The sequence below is a fragment of the Panthera pardus genome, unplaced genomic scaffold (assembly GCF_024362965.1).
Source record: "Panthera pardus isolate Hobbes unplaced genomic scaffold, ASM2436296v1 HiC_scaffold_11, whole genome shotgun sequence".
In the NCBI taxonomy this organism is placed as follows: domain Eukaryota; kingdom Metazoa; phylum Chordata; class Mammalia; order Carnivora; family Felidae; genus Panthera; species Panthera pardus.
This window is the reverse complement of record NW_026526666.1, coordinates 78,779,545-78,797,682: the sequence shown is the minus strand read 5'-3', so window position 1 is coordinate 78,797,682 and position 18,138 is coordinate 78,779,545. Positions and strand designations below refer to the sequence as shown.

Sequence of the window (18,138 nt, the reverse complement as noted above, 5' to 3'; positions counted from 1 at the left end):
AAATAAATGGAAGAGAGACCAGTCTCTGCAGATGGGGCAAAGGGCTTCACCAGCGGTCACTCTGAGCGCCACCAGAGCAGAATCCAGGGCAGCAATGCCAGTTCTGCCACGAGCACACCCCTCCCAAGGGCCTCCGGAAGCAGCTGATGTGACAACAAATAATCCGTCACTGTGTGTGGGTGTCAGAGGAGGAAGGGACAGACTTAATAGCTCTTTCTCAGGCCGTGCTGCTCTGGTATCTCCCATCCAGAGAAGGAGCCTGGGGAAGCAGCCAGCACGCTGGCTCGGGAGGCATTCCTGGTGGCCCCTTGGCTCTGTGGGGGGCCTTCTGCCTTGCGCAGTGATGGCAGACCAAGTCCCTGACAGCTCTCCCCTTTCATGCCAGCCTGCCCTGCTCCTGAGGGGACCCATCCTCAGCTCAAACCATCAGTTCCTGCCTTGTGCAGTGACTCAGCCGGGGAACAACGCCTGCCACGGGGTCCCACATGGAGTTCAGGTTCTTGCCACCCACAGTGGCCCCAATCACGCGGGGAGAAAACAGCAAGTGACTGCAGGAAGGCTGGCTGAGTCTGAGAACCACCCTCTGTGTCCACTGTGCAACCTGAATATGGGCTTCTGTGCTCCACGGTCCCCTCACCTACAGGAGGGGGATGGTGCTGCCCCCGCACAGGGTTCCCTGAGGACTGCCGGGAGCCAGCGTGTGGGAGGCACTAGACAAATGTTAAGTTTCCTTCCTTCCACCCCAGATTTCCAGAGCGACAGACGGGAAAGCCCGGGCCAGGCCCAGGTACACGTGATTCTCTCTCTTTATACTGTTTTTAACAGCAAAAATCACTACCATCATGCTGTAAGAAAGGCAATTTGGACTGAGGTCAGCAAACTGCTTCTCCGTAACTGCCTCTATCAGCAATTAAATTCAGGGGCAATCCGGGTGGCTCAGTTAAGCGTCCGACTCTGGATTTTGGCTCAGGTCATGATCTCACGGTTTGTGAGTTCGAGCCCGGCGTTGGGGCACTGTTAGTAAGGAGTCTGCTTGGGATTCCTCTCTCTCCCTCTCTCTCTGCCCCACCCCTACTCACACTGTTTCTCAAAATAAAGAAATAAACTTAAAAAAATTTAAATTCAATTAAATTTCACAACTTTGACCATGAACAATACAGTTCAGAAATGCTGCTGGCTGGGAGGGGCAGGGTCGCAGAGGCTGATGGCAGGCTGGGCCAGCAGAGTGCCCCTCGGGGAGCCATTTAGAGGGGAGGCCTACATGAGGATCTCACCTATTCTGAGCCACCAGGAGGCCAGCCAGGGCCAATCCTGAGATCCACGAGCCACCACTGACAGACAGCGCACACAATGGCAAGAGCATGCTCATCATATGTCTGTTTGCGTGTGTCTCTGGAGAGGGTGAGCTCCTAGGAGCGAGGCCTGGGCCTTGTCCACTTCAGAATGCCCTGCATAGGCTCAGCAGGTGCGCAGAAAACATGTGCTAAACCACAGCCAACACAACAGAAGAAAATACATGGCTCGGACCCAGCCTTTCCAGTTCAAGGGATTTATTCTACAAAAATATCCACACAAGTCCACAAAGATAAATGTGCTCAACGAGGGTTCCTACAGAACCATGTGTCGCAGCAAAAAACCACAAAAGATAAAACCACAAAAATCAAAACACACGTAGACACACACATCCAGACAGGAAGCACTCTAAAAGTCCACCAAGAAAGGACTGGTTCACTACATCATGTTCCATCCAATGGAATACAGTGCAGCCTATGAGACTAGGTCTGCACCTGCTGGTAAAGATGTTTACAATATATTACATTAAAAAACAAACAAACAAACCAGTACTATGTGTATAATACGATCCCATTTGGGTAAAGACAAAAAGATCATACACAAGCTTTTAATATGCACAGGAAATTTCTAGGAGAAACTTAACAGTGGATACTTCCCAGCAGGATGAGGGGCCCAGGGAGAGGAGGGAGAGTTTATGTTATAGTCTTCCATACTGCTTAACTATTTTATCATACGCTACTATAACAATACTTTCTTTTAAATCTCAAAAAATGTTTAACCCATTAGAATTGTTAAGAGTAGTAACAGGCCCAAGGGAGGCTGGGCCTCAGAGAGGGCACACTTGAGGGGGTACGGCACAGGACACATGCAGAAGTGCCCTGAATGTACCAGCCCGTGTGCCGTTGCAAGGCTGCAGCAGGAGAGTCGGCGGGAGGGACAAAACCACCACTCTGGGCACACTTAAGCTCTCTCAGGTAACTTGCAAACATGCCTAGAAGGAATTTCCTGCTCGCCAGCTGGCATCCAGAGGGGCTGGGAGGACCACCAAAGCATTCGAACTAGAGACCTGGAAGCTGGCTCACGATGCCTCTTTCAGAACACTCACAGACCCGCCAGCAAAGAGCTTAGCTGGGCCTCATCAGAGCCGCCCCTGGGTCCTGACTGCGGACCGGAAATTAGTCTGAACCTGCTACAGACAATAACACCTCATGTCTAATCCCCATTACTACCTGAGGAGCAGGCAGTATTATGTCCATTTTACAGGGGAGGAAATGAAGCTGGAGACAGTGACTGGTTCAAGGTCACTCAACGAGCAAGTGGCAGAAGTGGGCTTTGAAGCCAGGTATGATCTGAGCCTAGGCCCTTAACTGCTAAGTGATACGGTTGATAGTCTCCTTACTCACTAGCCACAGGGCAGGAGGGGGAGGGACCTGCCTCCAGAAAGTGGTAGTTTCCATTCTTCTGGCAAAGAAAGGACCGCTTCAGCTTTGCCAAAGACCCTTCCAGCTCTAAAACTCTATGAGTCCAAGATTCCACGTGGGTTGGACTCCCTGGGGCCAGAGTGGGGCCAGGGTGAATGGCATGGCACGGGCTCTAGAATCACACAGTGTAGGCTGGAAATCTGGCTCTGCTCCTACTGCCTATGAAGCGGTGGACAGGTTACTTAACATCTCTGAGCCTAGGGGTTCTCCTCCGTAAGAGACAGTCCCTCCTTCCTTAGAGTCTGAGAAACATTCAATCTGTACTGCTGAGTACTTAGCAAAGGACCTGGAAGGTGGTGGCAATCTGCCTTTTTTTGGCTGGTTTCCTTCCGGTTCCTTCAGGAGGGACCACGTTGGGAGAGCAGTCAGAGGAGAAAGCACCCTGTGGAATTCATGCCAAACACAGTAATACCAGGAGCTCCACGCCCGCTGCAAAATGTAGGACTCTTGCTTTCTAGGGCTGGCAGATGCCAGAAATGGGGTTCCAAATGCCCCACAGAATTCTGGGCTAGCCAGTGCTAAGATCTTCCAAGGAACTGAGCTTCTCTCTACAAGCACCTGCTGTCTGTCTCCTTATCACACCCCAAACCAGCTCTGCCCCAAACCCAAAGACAAATGACAGGCACATCAGTCCTGCTCTTGCCAATTCCCACCACAATGTCCAGGCTACTGTTTCTTCTTCCTGGATCCTTGGGTCACAGACTCTTTAAAGGCTAAACATCTTCTGTCTCTTTTGCCAAGTAGGCGGCAGTCTATAAACATATTTAGAGAGCACAGCTTCACTCTGAATGACAAGAGCCCTTCTCAGTTTTCTCTGGGGCTTTCCAAAAACTAGACTTGCTTGGAAATCATCAAGCCTGTATACTACTGGACAGTGAAAGCTCTGGGGAGCCTGAACTCACTCCTGAGGTAGACTGCCATCAATCAGAAGAGGATGACCACCACAGAGCTGCAGCCTGTTCAGGGCAAGGACTCCTCAGTGTCCCCACAGGATGGGGTACCTCAACCCAAAAGACTACCTTTGCTCACTGGAGCAAAATCAGGCCACTCAAGTTTATTAAAAGGAGGCCTAGAAATTCTTCAAGAAATAATAATAATAATAATAAAAGGTACTCTGAAGCAGCAACCTCTCTTCTAGAATCCTGCACATCCCTAAGGTGGGCCAAATCATATATATGCAGGCGGTTACTACAGCTCTGTTTGGAGAGCAGAAGACAGAGAATAACCTAAATTTATTAGCAGAGAGCTTGCTGAATACATTGCACACATCCATAATGAAAAACAACCCAAGCATCCATGTGCCAGAATGGGACCATCTCTAAGACAGTATAAATCAAAACAAACAATACCGTCCTTTTCTCTCATGGATCTTACAGATCCTGAGAGGATATGCAGGGCTGCTGTGGGCCCTGGGCCACCTGCTGCAAGGCCACAGTGTCACCTGAGCAGGTGGGAGAGGAAGAAATGCTCTCGTTTCAGGCCACTTCCTCTTCTACCTTCTTTACCCCACAGACCCAAGGACAAATCCTGTGAAAATCTCCCCCGTTCCGAAGGGCCTGTCTGAATTGTTGTCCCCCAGCACACTCTCCGCACAGCACAATCGATTCTGGTCTAGCTCTGCACTCCCATAGAGCTCGGAGACAAGGGCACCAGGGCAACTTCCTCTCATCTTTCTGGTGGCTCTGAGTCCTAGGTGGCCTCGGGCAGACACCTCTCCTTCTTGAGAAGAGGGACAGAGTCTGCTAACCCAGCCTAGGGAGTAAATCCAATCTCAAGATCTCTTTCCAGATAAGATCTCCAGGAAACAATGGGAAAGCCATGTACAACCTAGAGGTATGCTGCTGACCAGGACCGCATCAGCTGAAGCAGTGTGGATGGCGCAGAGTAAAGAGCTGCTCTGTAGGGCCACCTGAAGGCTGGAGAAATTACACAAGTTTTGCAGACTCAGCCAGTTGAGTTTCTGAAATACTGCACAAGGTCACCTCCCTGGGCAAATCTGGGTGAAGGGAGGGGAGCTGCCGTTCTCCCAGGTGCTGACTCAGGCGTAACCAGAGGGAAGCCTGGCCCCAAGCTGGACAGGGTGTCACAGACTTTACAACTGATGCTGTCCCGTGAGATGCACTCGGATCTTATTGAAGGGAGCGGGCAGATTTTACTGGCAGCTGTCTTCTCCCAAGCCTCTGCACTACCATTCACTATGTCACCCAAACCAGGAACTTGTGGGTCACCTGCCACCACTGCTCCTCCCTCAACCATCCCTTCCAAATATTCCTAGAGGCCTACTGACTTCTCCTCAAACAGCTCTGATCTCTGCCCTTCCTCTCCATCCCAAATGCCTCTGCCCTGATCCAGGCCCACACAAGGGCTTGCTCTGATCATTACAACAGCCTCCTCCTGGACTCCTGACCCACTCTCTTCCCAGTCTACCCTGCACCCGCAGCTAGAGGGCTCTTGGGAAGATGCAGGCCTAATGGTGTTCCCTCCACATAAAACAAAGCGTTCCATCACAAGATCTTGAGAAGTTCAAGCATCTTAGACTGGTACCTACCTCTCCAGCACATCCTACAGCCAGGTCCCTTCACACCCTGTGCTAGAACCTCTTGTGGTTGCTAAAGATGCACATACACCAGCACGCATCCAGGCCTGTGCCACGCTCTTCCCCCGCTTGGGGTGCCTTGTGAGCCCTCGGAAAACTCTACTCGCCATTTGGGAGCTAAACGCTGAGGCCTTTCCAAAGCTCTCCCCAGTCTCCTCCACATCCCCCAGTGGAACTGCTCCTTCCTCCTGGTTCCCATTACATGCTACAAGACTTCTGGGAAAGACTTGCCAAACTATGCGAGTGTTCATTGCTTAGGCCCCTGCTAGACCACAAGCTCCTCCAGGGCAGGGGCTACCTCTCTATTCTCCTTCTGCCCCTGGCACCCAGCACACCCCAGCCACATATGGAGCCCTGGATTTTGAGCCACTACATACATCAATGTGTGTGATGCTTCTTGGTGATACTAATTCAGATACCAGACAAGGGTATCTAATAGGGACACACAGAAGAACCTCTAAACATCTTTTCTGTCATGAATACTTCAAAATACAATTTTTTCTCAAGTGCTCTTCTATTTTTAAAAACAATGGTTCTTAAAAAATTTTTTTTGACATTTATTTATTTTTGAGAGACAGAGCATGAGCAGGGGAGGGGCAGAGAGAGAGAGAGAGAGAGAGAGAGAGAGAGAGAGGGAGACACAGAATCCTAAGCAGGCTCCAGGCTCTGAGCTGTCAGCACAGAACCCAATGTGGGGCTTGAACCCATGGACCATGAGATCATGACCTGAGCCGAGGTCAGATGCCTAACAGACTGAACCACCCAGGTGCCCCCCAAAATGGTTCTCTTAAAGAGCTGAGCTGAATCATCCACATGGCTCCCACAAAGACTGGGTAAACTCCCCACAGATTTCCTTTTCAGAAAGAATACAATGAAATTCTGTGATCCTGTGGTCCCTCAGGACACTTCTGACAGCTCCTGACAGCTCCAAGGGACGCGGTTCCAGTTGCGACTAATTGCTCCCACTAATTCTTGGAAGTTCTTTCCTGCAGTCTGTAATAACACTTACCAAGTATTTCTCAGTGTGTGCTAAGTGTTCAACCTGCAACGTCTTACTTAATCCTCACAACTGCCCTCCTAGGGAGGGGCCTTACTGTCCCCACTTTATAGATGAGAAGGCTGGCCACGGAGAGAATAAGTAACCTCTAGCGACCAGCAGGGCTGGGATTGGAACTCAGATCTGTCTTACCGCAGAGCCAAATAGGTTCTTAACGCCCACAGTCTGCTGCCTTCCCAGGTCAAACGAAAGGCACAAGGGAGCAAGCGCAGCACCCCCTGCCACAGGCCTTTGGAGAAGGCGGTGCTCGTGCGACCTGCAATCCTAGGAAGAGAGGGACACATGCACCAGGTACTTCTGTGCTGGGCAGAGAAGCTCAGAGCAAGGCAGGGAGCCTGCCACCTGCCACCCATGGCATCCAGGGCTTTCTCAGCAAAGATCCCCCACCCTGGCACCAACTCTCCCTACTCAGAGGCCTGCAGGGGCCTCTAAAGATGACTCCAGTCCTGGCTCTCCCCTCCTCAGCTGGAACCAACTCCAGAGAGATCACTCTAAAACACAGATCCAATCATGTCACTCCTCTGCTTAGAAACCTTTTCACTGCCCTTGGCATAAAGTCCTAACTTGTTAATGTGGCATTCCCTTGTCAGCCTATACTGCCTTACTTTGCACCATGTCAACTTTCATACCACCATACTGAACAATCTGAGGTTTCTGGAGTAAACTATGCGTGTACTCAGGTGCTCCTGGCTGGCTCGGTCTGAAGAGCATGTGACTCTTGATCTCGGGGTCGTGACTTTGAACCCCACGTTGGGTGTAGAGATTACTTAAATGAATAAGTAAATTAAAGCTTTTACTTAAGAAAACCCCAAACTATGCGTGCCTTTGTCTTTCTCTAAGTAGAACACCTTACCCCTTCATTCTCACTGATTAAGCCTTCCATCCTTCTAGACACAGCTCCAGGGTCATCACTTCTGCCAAGTCTTCCCAGGATCTTCCCCCCACCCAGGGTGGGCTCCTACAGCCCTGTGCCTGCTGCTACTAGCTTTTTTAGACCTATTTTAACTACTTGTTTACAGATCAGTCTCCCTTCACCAGACCATGAGCTTCTTGAAATAAGAATAATAGGTAACATGTATCATGTGGCAGATATGGTTCTGTGTGTTTTACATGTGTTAATTTTTTTTAAGTTTTTTTTAAGGTTTATTCATTTTTCAGAGAGAGAGAAAGAGAGAGAGAGACAAAAAGCGTGAGTGGGGGAGGGGCAGAGAGAGAGAGGGAGGCACAGAATCTGAAACAGGTTCCAGGCTTGAGCTGTCAGCACAGAGCTCGACGTGGGGCTCAAACTCACAAACCAAGAGATCATGACCTGAGTTGAAGTCGGACGCTTAACCGACTGAGCCACCCAGATGCCCCAATTTTTTAAAAGATTTTATTTTTAAGTAATCTCTACACTGAACGTGGGGCTTGAACTCCCGATCCCGAGATCAAGCGTCACACCCTCCACCAACTGAGCCAGCCAGGTGCCCCTACATGTGTTAACTTTTTAAATCTTCACAACAGCTCTAGGTAATCACCCGTTTTACAGATGAGGTCACTGAGGCACAGACAGCTTATACCAACCACATGCCTACTGACACACGTTTAGAAGCTGCAGGGCCAGAATTTGAACTCAGGAAGTCTGGCTCCAAAGTCCACTCTTCACCACTATACCATAGGGTACTTGCCTCTCTAGGCAAGGACACTGTTGTTGTCATGCGGGGAATGAATGAATAAATGAGAGCAACCTCCACAAACCACTGGCAGAGCAGGGCCAGCAAGGAGTGCTGGAACAGCTCACAAGCACTGTTTACAAACAAGGATTCTTTTGGCTTTACAATGACATATTCTGCTCTTCCTTATCTCATGCAAAACTAAGCCAAGAGGGAAAGGTGCCCAGCCCAGAGTGACTACCTTCTTCCCCACTGCTCTCAAAACCAACCAAAGCCAACCGGTTTCTCCCGTGACTTAAAACAGAGCAAAGTCTACTCTGCCACCGAAGGCAGCTGTCATCTCTTCCTTCCGCCAACGGGCATCAAACCTAGGGAGTGGGGGTTAGCAGAGAACGTAGCATCGGAAATCCCAAAGCCCTTACCCACGGCCTGGAAGGTGTGGCCGAGTCGCGTGGGAATGGGCGGGCCAGACCCGGCACAGCAGGTGAAACTGACCACAGCGGCGTGCTCTCTCCTTGGAAAAGGCCGGCCAAACATAGCACTGGCAAGCAGGTAGCTCTGACCCGCATCTGAACGCCTCCCGCGATGCGAAAATTTCCCCAGCAGCGACGGGTGAGGGCTCCTGGAGGAAGCCCTGGCTGGCCCGCCTTGGGGACTCGTTCTAACTTTCAAGTCCCTTTCGGGATCGGGAGGGAAGCATGGAGAGGCAGAGGGTGTCTCCTGGGGAAGACCTGGCTGAGTTCAAACGTCGGGGGCCTCACTAACTAGCCGAATGACTCCGGGCAAGGCTGGCAGCACCCACCTCCTAGAGCTGCGGCGGGACCCAGGCTCCCCGAGGCCGCCCGGTACCCCGAGCGCAGCAGTCCCCGCCCCCGCCGCCCAGGAAGGGCAGACCCCAGAAGAGGAGAGGGCGTTCACTGTTGCCATTTCTGTCGCACCGGGACGGCCTCGGGCTGTCACCCCGGTCCCCGTGCCACAGCCGCTGAGGCCCGCCGCGCCAACCCGCACCCCCCGCCCGGCTCCCCGCTCCGGGACCCCCGCCCTCACCTTCCCCCGGTGCTCAGCGCTGCTCGCCCATAGTCCGTAGCCCGGAGCCAGGACTGCTCGGCGCTCCGTCCCGGGGAGCCGGGGCCGGGCCGGGGGCGTGGGAGCCGCTCACCGCCGCCTCCCAGCGCAGCCACCCGAGCCGCCACCGCCGCCGCCGCCGCCTCCCTCCATGGCTGCGGCGCCGCCACCTGACAACGGAAGTGACGCACCGCCCCCTCCTCTCGGGCCTGAGCCGCAGCCCCACCCCTCTCCCCGGACCCCGCCCCTCGCCTGTGTCTGCGCTCTCACGGCCTCCGGATTGGGGTGCCATCTTGAAGATGGGCGGAAGCCTTCAGGCAAGAGTCCGGAATCCGATTGACGATTGGCTCAGAGTGAGGTCTGGGCCGAAACCTGTGAAACGATTGGAGACTGAGACTCTAAAGGGGCGGTACTTACCGCTTATCTACGTCTGCGGTGAGGCTGGGACGCAGACACCGCCCCCGCCCCGACTCCGCAGGACCTCGAGTGCCCTACACTCGCCCTGCTGGGTTTGGAGAAGTCTTCCGCAGCTGGAAGATCGGCCAGCGCAGTGCATTTGTCAGAGAAATGGCTCTTCCTTGATCTCCATTTCTCGGTTTCTGGAGCCCTGTGCGGAGAGCGCTGGAATTAGGCTCAATAAGATGACAGAATTCCTGTCTCAGCCCTCACAATTTATTTCCCTCTGGGCCCCTCGCCTTTGTAGAAACCCTGCTTCAGCCTGAAGATCTCTGGAGTCTTGACCAGGGAGGTTTACAGTGAAAAGATCCTATTAACTATTCCAGCTATCTAGCCTCAGTCCCTCCTGCTGCAGTTTCGGTCCCTTTCTCCTCCTCCTCCAGCAACCACGCCCTCCATGAATCAGCTTCTTGCACCAGCAGATGAGCCCTTTAAAGGATTGCATCAGGCGGGTGACTCACTGGGGCCCTCTGAGAGCCTGGCTTCCCTCCTCTGGCACCCAGAAGCAGCTAGAAGGGCTCAGTGGCAGCAGCACCAACAGCCATGGCCCCACTCCTTTGTCTCAGAGGTGTGAGCCAGAGTGCTCGCCGCATGTGACTGTCTTAACTCCTGGGTGTCTTTCCAGCTGTCTCCTGGGGCACTCTGTATCCATGTGTGGGCACATGTGTCCAAGCCGGTGTGCACCGCTGGGTTTTCTTAGGGGTGTGTGGCCAGGTGCACATGGATATGCATTTGTCGTCTCCACACAGGCAGTGCCAGGACATGAGAGGTGATGTGACTTGAGTCTGGCTGCCTTCTCCTGTCCGTCTCTTTGTCTCTCTAAATGCCTGGTGCCCACTAAGCTGATAGGGCTAAGTGACAGCAGGAATCAAAACAGCTCCCACTGCTGTGTTACAGCACTTTAGAGACATCAGTGTTGGGAGTCTGTTTACAGATGCAGCAGCTAGAGCTCTGAGAGGGAAAGAAACTTGTCCAAAGGCGCATAGCTAATAATGGCAGGGCTGTGATTTGAACCAAGTGTGGCAGATTCCAAAAAGGTTAGATTTGAGTCCTTGCTGCATCTCCCACAAGCTGAGTGACTCCACGTTAAGTTCCTGGACCTTCTTGGACTGTCAAAATAGGGATAACGCCTTACAGGATCATTGAGAAGATTCAGTGAGCATGGAAACAGCTTCTCACGGGACCTGGCCAGCAAGTTACAGGGCTTCCGTAAAGTTCGGGACTGAGTCAGGTACAAAGAGGCCCGGCCACAGCCCCCCAGCTTCTGTGCCTGACAAAGGGAAAAGCCTAGGGATTCCGGAAGCCCTGACTGCCAGGAATGAGTTTTGGGTTTTCCAGGGCTCTAATTATCAGCTAGATGAATCACTTGGAGCTGACACCACCATTCCCCCCCACCCCCCCCAACCCCCCCCCCCCCGCAGACCTTCAGTTGCTTCAAAATACAGGATTTTAACAAAGAAGAGGAGGAGAAGGAAGAAAAAGAGGGGAGGAGAGGTAATGAATAGAAATGAAAGGTGCCAGCCAGAGGAAATGAAAAATGAACATTTCAGGACACCACCAACACGAGGAGACTGCTGCCTCTCTCTCTCTCTCTCTCTCTGTCTCTCTCTCTCACTCACACACACACACACACACACACACACACACACACACACACACACACGGTGACATACTCTCCTGCTGCCTGCTGGCTCTCCAACTTTGGGCATACTGGCAGATGGTACTGCCATAACAAAGTGACGCCTGTCACAACAGCAGAGATGGTTGCTTGACGAGGTATAGGCGGATCTGCCTATCACAGAAGGAGAGGAAGAAACCTTCAACCCTGAGGAGCTTCCACAGGCTTCTGTAACCCAGCGAACCCTACTCACTGCTGGCTTCTGGCTTCTCCTTATGGCCAAGCCCCAGGGCCCGGGTATGACAAGTTCTGAATGCCAGCACCACACCCGGTGGGCACCACCACTGAGGTGAGCGGAGACACTGCTTATCTTTGCCATCGGTGTGATGTCGGGAGTGGTGGAAAGCAGAACAGTGTAATGCAGTAGTCAAGATCACGGAGTGTGAGTCATACAGGCTTGGGTTCTAATCCCCACCGTGTTGGTCACTGGCTCTTCGATCTTGAGCGAGTCACGTAACCTCTCTGGGCCTGTTGGCTCATCTGTAAAATGAGACTATTAATATACACCTCCGAAGTTGTAATGATGAAAGGAGAAGACTCTTCCATTTCACGAAGATTTATGGTGTGCCTGCTATGTGCAGAGCACTGAGCTAGATGGCAGGGACCCAGGGGGACCAAACAGACTATGGCTCTGCCCTCCTGCAGCCCCCAGCCCAGGCCCTGGCCCACAATCAGCAGCAAGCGGTAGCTATTTATGATGGCCATCTTGACGTTCAGCCATTCACTTCACCATGAGACCTGGGGAGAGCCCCTCCCCTTCCCCCTGGGGAAACCAGGCCTCAGTTTCCTAAACTGTAAGATGACAGAGTTGAATTGGGTCAGTGGTTCCCAGGCTTCTTGCCATCAAACTTCCCTCATGAGCCTCATATCTGATAAGATTTTGTCTCCTCTAAACCTACATCAAGTCATTTCTTCCTTTTTTATTGATTATAACCTCATTTTACAGCTGCTAGGGCTTGTGACCGGGGTAACTCCAGCCGGAAGCAGAGAGCATACCAGCTTGGTCACCCTTCACATACCATGTGCTGTTTCTCCGGGTCCTTTCTGGAACATTGACAGGAGCTCAAGGGACCTCTGCTGCCTCGGGGCCCCTTCAGCTGAGGATGGAACTCAGTGAGCTGGATGCTCTCTTCGTGTCGCAGCCAGCTGACAGCCAGTGGTGCTCTGTCACTTGTATGGGCCCAGGGAGATCTGAACTTCAAGCAGTGTGCCCACCCTGACAGTCCCCTCCCCTGAATGACAGAGACCCTTCCACCCTGCACTCTTCTTTCCAGGAAGGCAGGGTGAGGTGGGGACCTGCCAGCCCACCTAAGCACTCAGAATTCCTGGGGGCTCAGTCATCAGCTGGGCCCCCCACGTTGGTGTTTGCACGTGCTTGAATGAAGACCAAAGCAACGAGTAGCAAAACAAATCCAAGGGGAAGACAACATTTGGAAATGGGGTTTTCATCTTTTCCTTGGTGTCCCTTCCTTTCCTTATGCAGATAGTTAGGTCGCTCTGCCTTCATTGCTTCGGGAAACAAAGGATGCAACAGAATGCAGAGCTCATTTTTAGCTTCTGAATTCCGAAAGCCTAGCCTTCAGGGAGGAATGGGAGAATGTCTGTGCATGTACAAATTTAGAAAACTGTAGCAAGGGGCATGTGGGAGACTTGAGACTTAGGGTGGTCCCTGAGAACAGACAAGCTTCTCCTCAGCTTTCAGCTGGACAGTGTCAGCTGGGTCTCAGGGACTGGGGAGCACGAAGAATTGTGCTCTTTTCCTGGGGGGAGTGCCAGGAAGTAACAAAACCCTCTGAAGAAACAGCTGTGTGCTGCATTTGGGCAAACAGGGCCTATCTAGCCCAAGGGCCTAAGAATCTCCTGGGAAAAGCAGAATAAAATTCTGAACGCTGAGAGGGGTATGGGTGACTCCTGAAGGGGTCTTTGGGTTGGTGGTAGCCTTAGCAAACTGATGACAAAGGACCAGGAGGAAATGAGGACATCTCAGTGGATGTGTGATTGGATGAGCACCAGACCAGACCACCTTTCCCATGTTGGGCACGTTAAGAGGAAATGCCCTAACTTTCGACCAGTTCCAAGGAAAGTGAGGATAACTTTGAATCGACCGCAGTTAAGTTTCTGCCACTCTGGCTGAATAGGGTGACATAGGAACTCCGTTGAATTAGGAAAAATTCAAGGTCTATTTCTCACACACGGGAAACTGGAACCAGCTACACTCCTTACCCACAAGGCTTGGTATCACATGCCCCAGCCCCGTCCCTTTCTCTAGCCTCACCTGCCTCTCCCCCCTCCCATAGTCACAGTGGTGCTCTGTTATTGCCCTCAGCCCCCAAGTGTTTCCACCTAGGCCCTTTGCACTGGTAGTTTCCTCTGCCTTCCCTTGGCTCTTGAAATGGCAGTCTCCTTCTCGGTTTACATTTTGCTTCTTCAGACCATACTTTCCAAAATAAAACCACCTCCGTGTTCTCTCTCAAGTACCCTGTTTAGTTCCTTCATGACAACTGTAAGAATTTTTACTTTTTTTATTGTCAGTCTCCCCGTCTAGAATGTCAGCTTCCTGAGGGCAGGACCCTTGTCTGTCCTGATGTTCCCTCAGTAGCTAGCACTGTCACTAGCGATACCTGTGGCACGAAGGGTGGGCAGCAGTTAGGGAATTCGGCTTGCCACAGGCCGGTGGGCACTGACCTCCCTCCCTCCAGCCTTCCTGGGCCTCTGGCAGCCTTCCCCCTGACAACCCAGGACCAGATGCCAGAAGACCCATATCCTCGGGGCTTAAAGACTTCGCTGTGCTCTATCCCAGGGGCTCAGCACGAGCGTGTCTCAGCAGGCCCATTTCCCCTCCTTCCGGTCTATCCTTCCAGCACCTCATCTGCGGACGACGGAGGTCCCATTGGGGTCTGGCGCACGATGCTTCTGGAAAGAGGACACAGTGCTTCGGCCTGAGCCCCTCTTCTCAACTGTCCTTCCCACTTCCCTCCCCGGCCTGGGGGCTCCTCCTTGCTCTGCGGAGGTTGCAGAAGTCCCGGCACACCCTTTAAAAGAGCTGGACTTCTCCTTTATCGCCAGGCCACACTCCTAGCATGAGCCCTCTTCAAGTTTGGAAACATTTGCAGACATGTGGGAAACGTCTGCAATGGGGGCCGCTGTGGGACTCCCTGCCAGTTCATTACTCCAGATGGGGTGGCTCCCCCGCTTCCCGCAAGTACACAGACATTTCCACAGTGAGGGCCTCCCTTCCGTGCCTGCCCTCTGGTTTCTCTTAGCAGCAGTCACCCTGTGGTATCGCTCCCCTTAACTCTAGCCGTCAGCAGGGCCTGGAAACAGTTGTTTTCTCCCTGCTAGGACCCACTGTTCTCTCCCGAAGGCAAAGGTCAAGTCTTGGGGACTTCTGGGACCTCCAGGCAATGAAATACACAGTATTCAGAAGAATCATGGTGGGTGGCTGTGTGGATGTTACTGAGGCAGATCCCTGGGTTCCAGATTGGAGCCAGGAAACTGGCTTTTCCAGACACATCCCAGTTAGTTCTGATGAGGCGGTCCAAGGACGACACTTTGATTCACGTTGGGCGAGAACGTGAATGCAGGGTTCTCGGGCTGTTAGTGCCCAAGTGAACGCTCCTCTCAAGTCCCCCTCAAGAAATGAAAGCATCTTGAGGCCAAAGGCCCTGCCTTACTCAGGACTCTAGCACGGCAGGTTCTCAGGCTGGATTTCATCTCGTGGTTCTGGACCACCTCCTCCACTAGATTGTAAGCCCCTCTTTGGAAGGGACCAAATCTTATTCGACAATGTGTGCTCAGCAGAGGGCCTGGCACACGGCAGCTGCTCTGTGGAGATCTGATGAGGACACAGCCGCTTTTATTGAGATGGTCGTTTGCCTGTGGTCATGCTGGTATGGCCGCGAGGCAGCTACAACGAAGACTTGGGTTCTACCCCTGAGCACCCCTTCTTCCCTGAGGACCCCAAAACTCTCAGAACTGGAGCCTGATCTCTTGCTGTTGGCTGAGCCGCCACACTTGAGGGGAGGGCCCAGGATTCCCTCAACCTCTCTACCTCAGGAAAGAGCAATGAGACGAACAACCTCCTCAACAGGGAATCTGCACCGAAAAAGCCAGCTTCCATGTGGCCAGACTGAAGCACTTGCCTACAATTCTCAAAATTTGCTGCTTATTAGTATCACCTCAGAAGCTACACCCCATACCAATGAAATCTGAACTGATGGTGGGACAGGTGATTGCAATCTGTTGCAAGTGTGAGCGCCACTGCCCTACTAGGCAGGACAAGACGGAGCCCAGCACACGTCAGAGGAAGCACGCGGCATGGACTTGTTTGCATCCAAGTTTTATGAGAAAGCAAAACAACTGTGGGAAACCGGAACACTGAGGGGTGGCCCAGGCTAAGTACACTTGGTAACTCTCACTGGGAGAGGGTTGGAAACTACTCGGCAGATTCCCTAAATCGGTAAATCAGATTCTGATGCAAATCATCACAAGGTGATCAACGTCCCCTGCCTCAAGGCCACAGGCAGAGAGACAGGATCCCAGGGGGGGCCTAGGAGATGGGACCCTGTGAAAGGCAGCTGTGACAGGGGTGTCTCTCAGAGACACCCGTTTCTGGGCTGGCCCCGCGCGCTCTCTGGGCTCTGGGCAGGGAGGCGGCGCAGGCGGTTGGCTCGGGGGAACTTGAGTGGGGACGGGGCTTGCTGTCGAGCCGGCTCATTTATACTTTTTGGAGGGAAATTCCCGCCGGCCTTGGCCCTTGCCGCCAAAGTTGCGCACCCGGTGGATGGCCTGCAGCTGTTGCTCAATGGTCGCCGTGATGTTCACATCATCCGGGATGTGGACGTAACGGACGTTACGGCCTGTCACGAAGAGGTCATCCAGCTCGACCTGATGCCCCCAGCGGTCCGTGTAGGTGACACTGGCCAGGCGGATGTTCATGAAAGCGTCCACGTTGTCTATGCGTCCGCGGGCCACACTCTCGTCGCGCAGGTCCACAGTGGTCACCTGGCCCTGGAGGCCCTGCAGCAGGATAATCAGGCTGTTCTCAGAGATGGTCCGCTCCTTCACCGAGTGGCTCACGGCCATTCTTCCACACCGAGGGCTGTCGGCTGCGGGAGGAGGAGCACACAGACAGGAGCTGTAGCAGGCGAGCGGGCCCAATCGCCAACTCCCCTCCACCAGGCCCTACGCGTAATTCCCAGCGCAGCCTTCTGCAAGTCTGCCTACTTCCCCGGTTTCTGTGTCTGTGGAACACCCTTCGATGCCAGGTGCCGTACACATCTCACAGAAGCCTCACGCTACCAGGCGAGGCCAAGAATTACTCCTACTCACTTCATAAGTACGGAAAATATGGCCAAGAGACGTTAAGTGACTTGCCTAAGGTCACACGGTTGATAAGCGGAGGTGCTGGGATTCAAATCTACGACTGCCTGACTCCAAACCCCACACCAGTACTCCCGAGCCCTCGCCGCATGTTAGAGTCACCTGGTGAGTTTTTACCTGCTGCCACACCCCAGAGGTTCTGATTCATTTGGTCAGGGGTGGGGTCCAGGTATCCTCTTTTTCAAAGCTCCCCAACTAATTCTCACATGCATCCAAGTTTGCGAACCGCTGCTCTAAATGTCGTTTACACCCTTGCTACTCAAAATACGGTCTGTGGACCAGAACTCTCAGCATCACTCAGGCACGTGTTAGGAATATGCAGAATCTCTGGTCTGTCCCCAGACCTGCAGAAAGAATCTGCACTTTATCATAACCCCTGCATGAATCACCATAAGTTCTCAAATGTGAGTATCAGAATCACCTGAGGACATGTTAAAACGCAGAAAGCTGGACGCCCCCCCTCCCCCAACTTTCAAACTTAGTAGGTCTGAGGTGGAGCCCAAGAATGTTCATTTTTAACATGTTCTTAGTTAACAGTGACATGCTGGTCTGGGGCCCGTGCTCCCTGAATGGCTGGTCTACACCCTGCAGCCACCATTTAAGTAAATTGAAAAAGAACAACACCAAAAACATGGCAGCATATAAAACACATAGGTTTTGAAGGCAGAGAAAAATAGGTTGGAACCCTCACAAACCAAGGGCAGTTACTTCATGTCTCTGAACCTGTTTCCACATCTATGAAACCACAGGCTAAATGAGGCTAACAGAATCTCACTGAACGTACTTTGCTTTCAACACGCCCTGATGTTGTATCAACGTGACTGTCTCGTCTATCCCCTCTTTTCAGACCCTGAGTGGGAGGTGGTGGGGACTTCCTCCTTACGACCTCACTCAAACCCGAGCCGGGCTGTGCAGGACGGCATCAAGCGTGGCAAGCCAGACCACACCACCGATGGGGGGATTGGGCCGGGGGTGTGTGTGTAACGACCCCCCACGCAGGCTTCACCAGAATGCGCCCAAGCGAGGGTTAGGGCTGCCCGGTGACTGCAAAGAGGCAGTCCTGGGCTTTAGGACGGGCTCTGCCACTTCCCAGGAGGGCGACTTCGAGCAAGCCGCTTAGCTTCGTCGAGCCTGTTGGCCCATCGGGAAAATGGGGACGGCGAAGAACCTTTACTCACGGAGCAGTGGGGGTGGGCGTGGGGAGATGGAATCTACTCCGCAGATCGGGAAGGAAGCGCTTCCCCCGCTCCCCGCCGCTCTCCGGGGTTCCGGGCGCCCCCGCGCTCCGCCCCGGGGTCCGGGACCCACCGCGCCGGATTCCTTCCGCTTCCCGGTCGGCTTAGTTGCCGAAGCTAGCGAGCGCCTGGCGGGGCCGCCTCCCTCCCGCGGCGGGACTAGGAAGCCATGCCAACAGCCTGGCCGCTCGGTCCTCCCGGAGCATAGAGAGCGCGGCCTGCGCCGGCCCGCGCCACTGCGGC

General features: G+C 53.1%; 2 protein-coding genes across 5 annotated transcripts in view; both read right to left on the bottom strand.

Moving 5' to 3' along the window:
• Nucleotides 1-9,937, bottom strand: part of STK40 (serine/threonine kinase 40) — a 38,728-nt gene extending 28,791 nt beyond the window's left edge. The window contains exon 1 of one of the 2 annotated variants that reach the window (XM_019430205.2): nt 9,562-9,937. The gene's annotated coding sequence lies outside the window, so the exon portion shown is untranslated. Of the gene's footprint in view, nt 1-9,126; nt 9,305-9,561 lie in introns of those variants that run through there. The other variant, XM_019430202.2, reaches the window with a different exon arrangement.
• Nucleotides 9,938-15,603: 5,666 nt separating this feature from the next.
• On the bottom strand, nt 15,604-18,138 carry LSM10 (LSM10, U7 small nuclear RNA associated). Of its 3 annotated transcripts, XM_019430206.2 has the most exons (3): nt 17,839-18,138; nt 16,778-17,004; nt 15,604-16,386 (listed from the first exon to the last, which is right to left on the bottom strand). In XM_019430206.2, the coding sequence occupies exons 2-3, from the start codon at nt 16,806-16,808 to the stop codon at nt 15,992-15,994; spliced, it is 426 nt and encodes a 141-aa protein (XP_019285751.1). In that variant the 5' UTR covers nt 16,809-17,004; nt 17,839-18,138; the 3' UTR covers nt 15,604-15,991. The 3 variants fall into 3 exon arrangements, with proteins under 3 accessions (XP_019285751.1, XP_019285752.1, XP_019285753.1); XM_019430207.2 differs by lacking the exon at nt 16,778-17,004; XM_019430208.2 differs by lacking the exon at nt 16,778-17,004 and having other exon boundaries at nt 17,969-18,138.

Bases quoted from the DNA above. Each gene is read 5' to 3' on its own strand.
- LSM10 (XM_019430206.2), bottom strand. From the start codon at position 16,808: ATGAATCAGAACCTCTGGGGTGTGGCAGCAG. The intron at 16,387-16,777 runs GTAAAAACTCAC...CTCCTCCCGCAG, and splicing joins CCTCTGGGGTGTGGCAGCAG to CCGACAGCCCTCGGTGTGGA.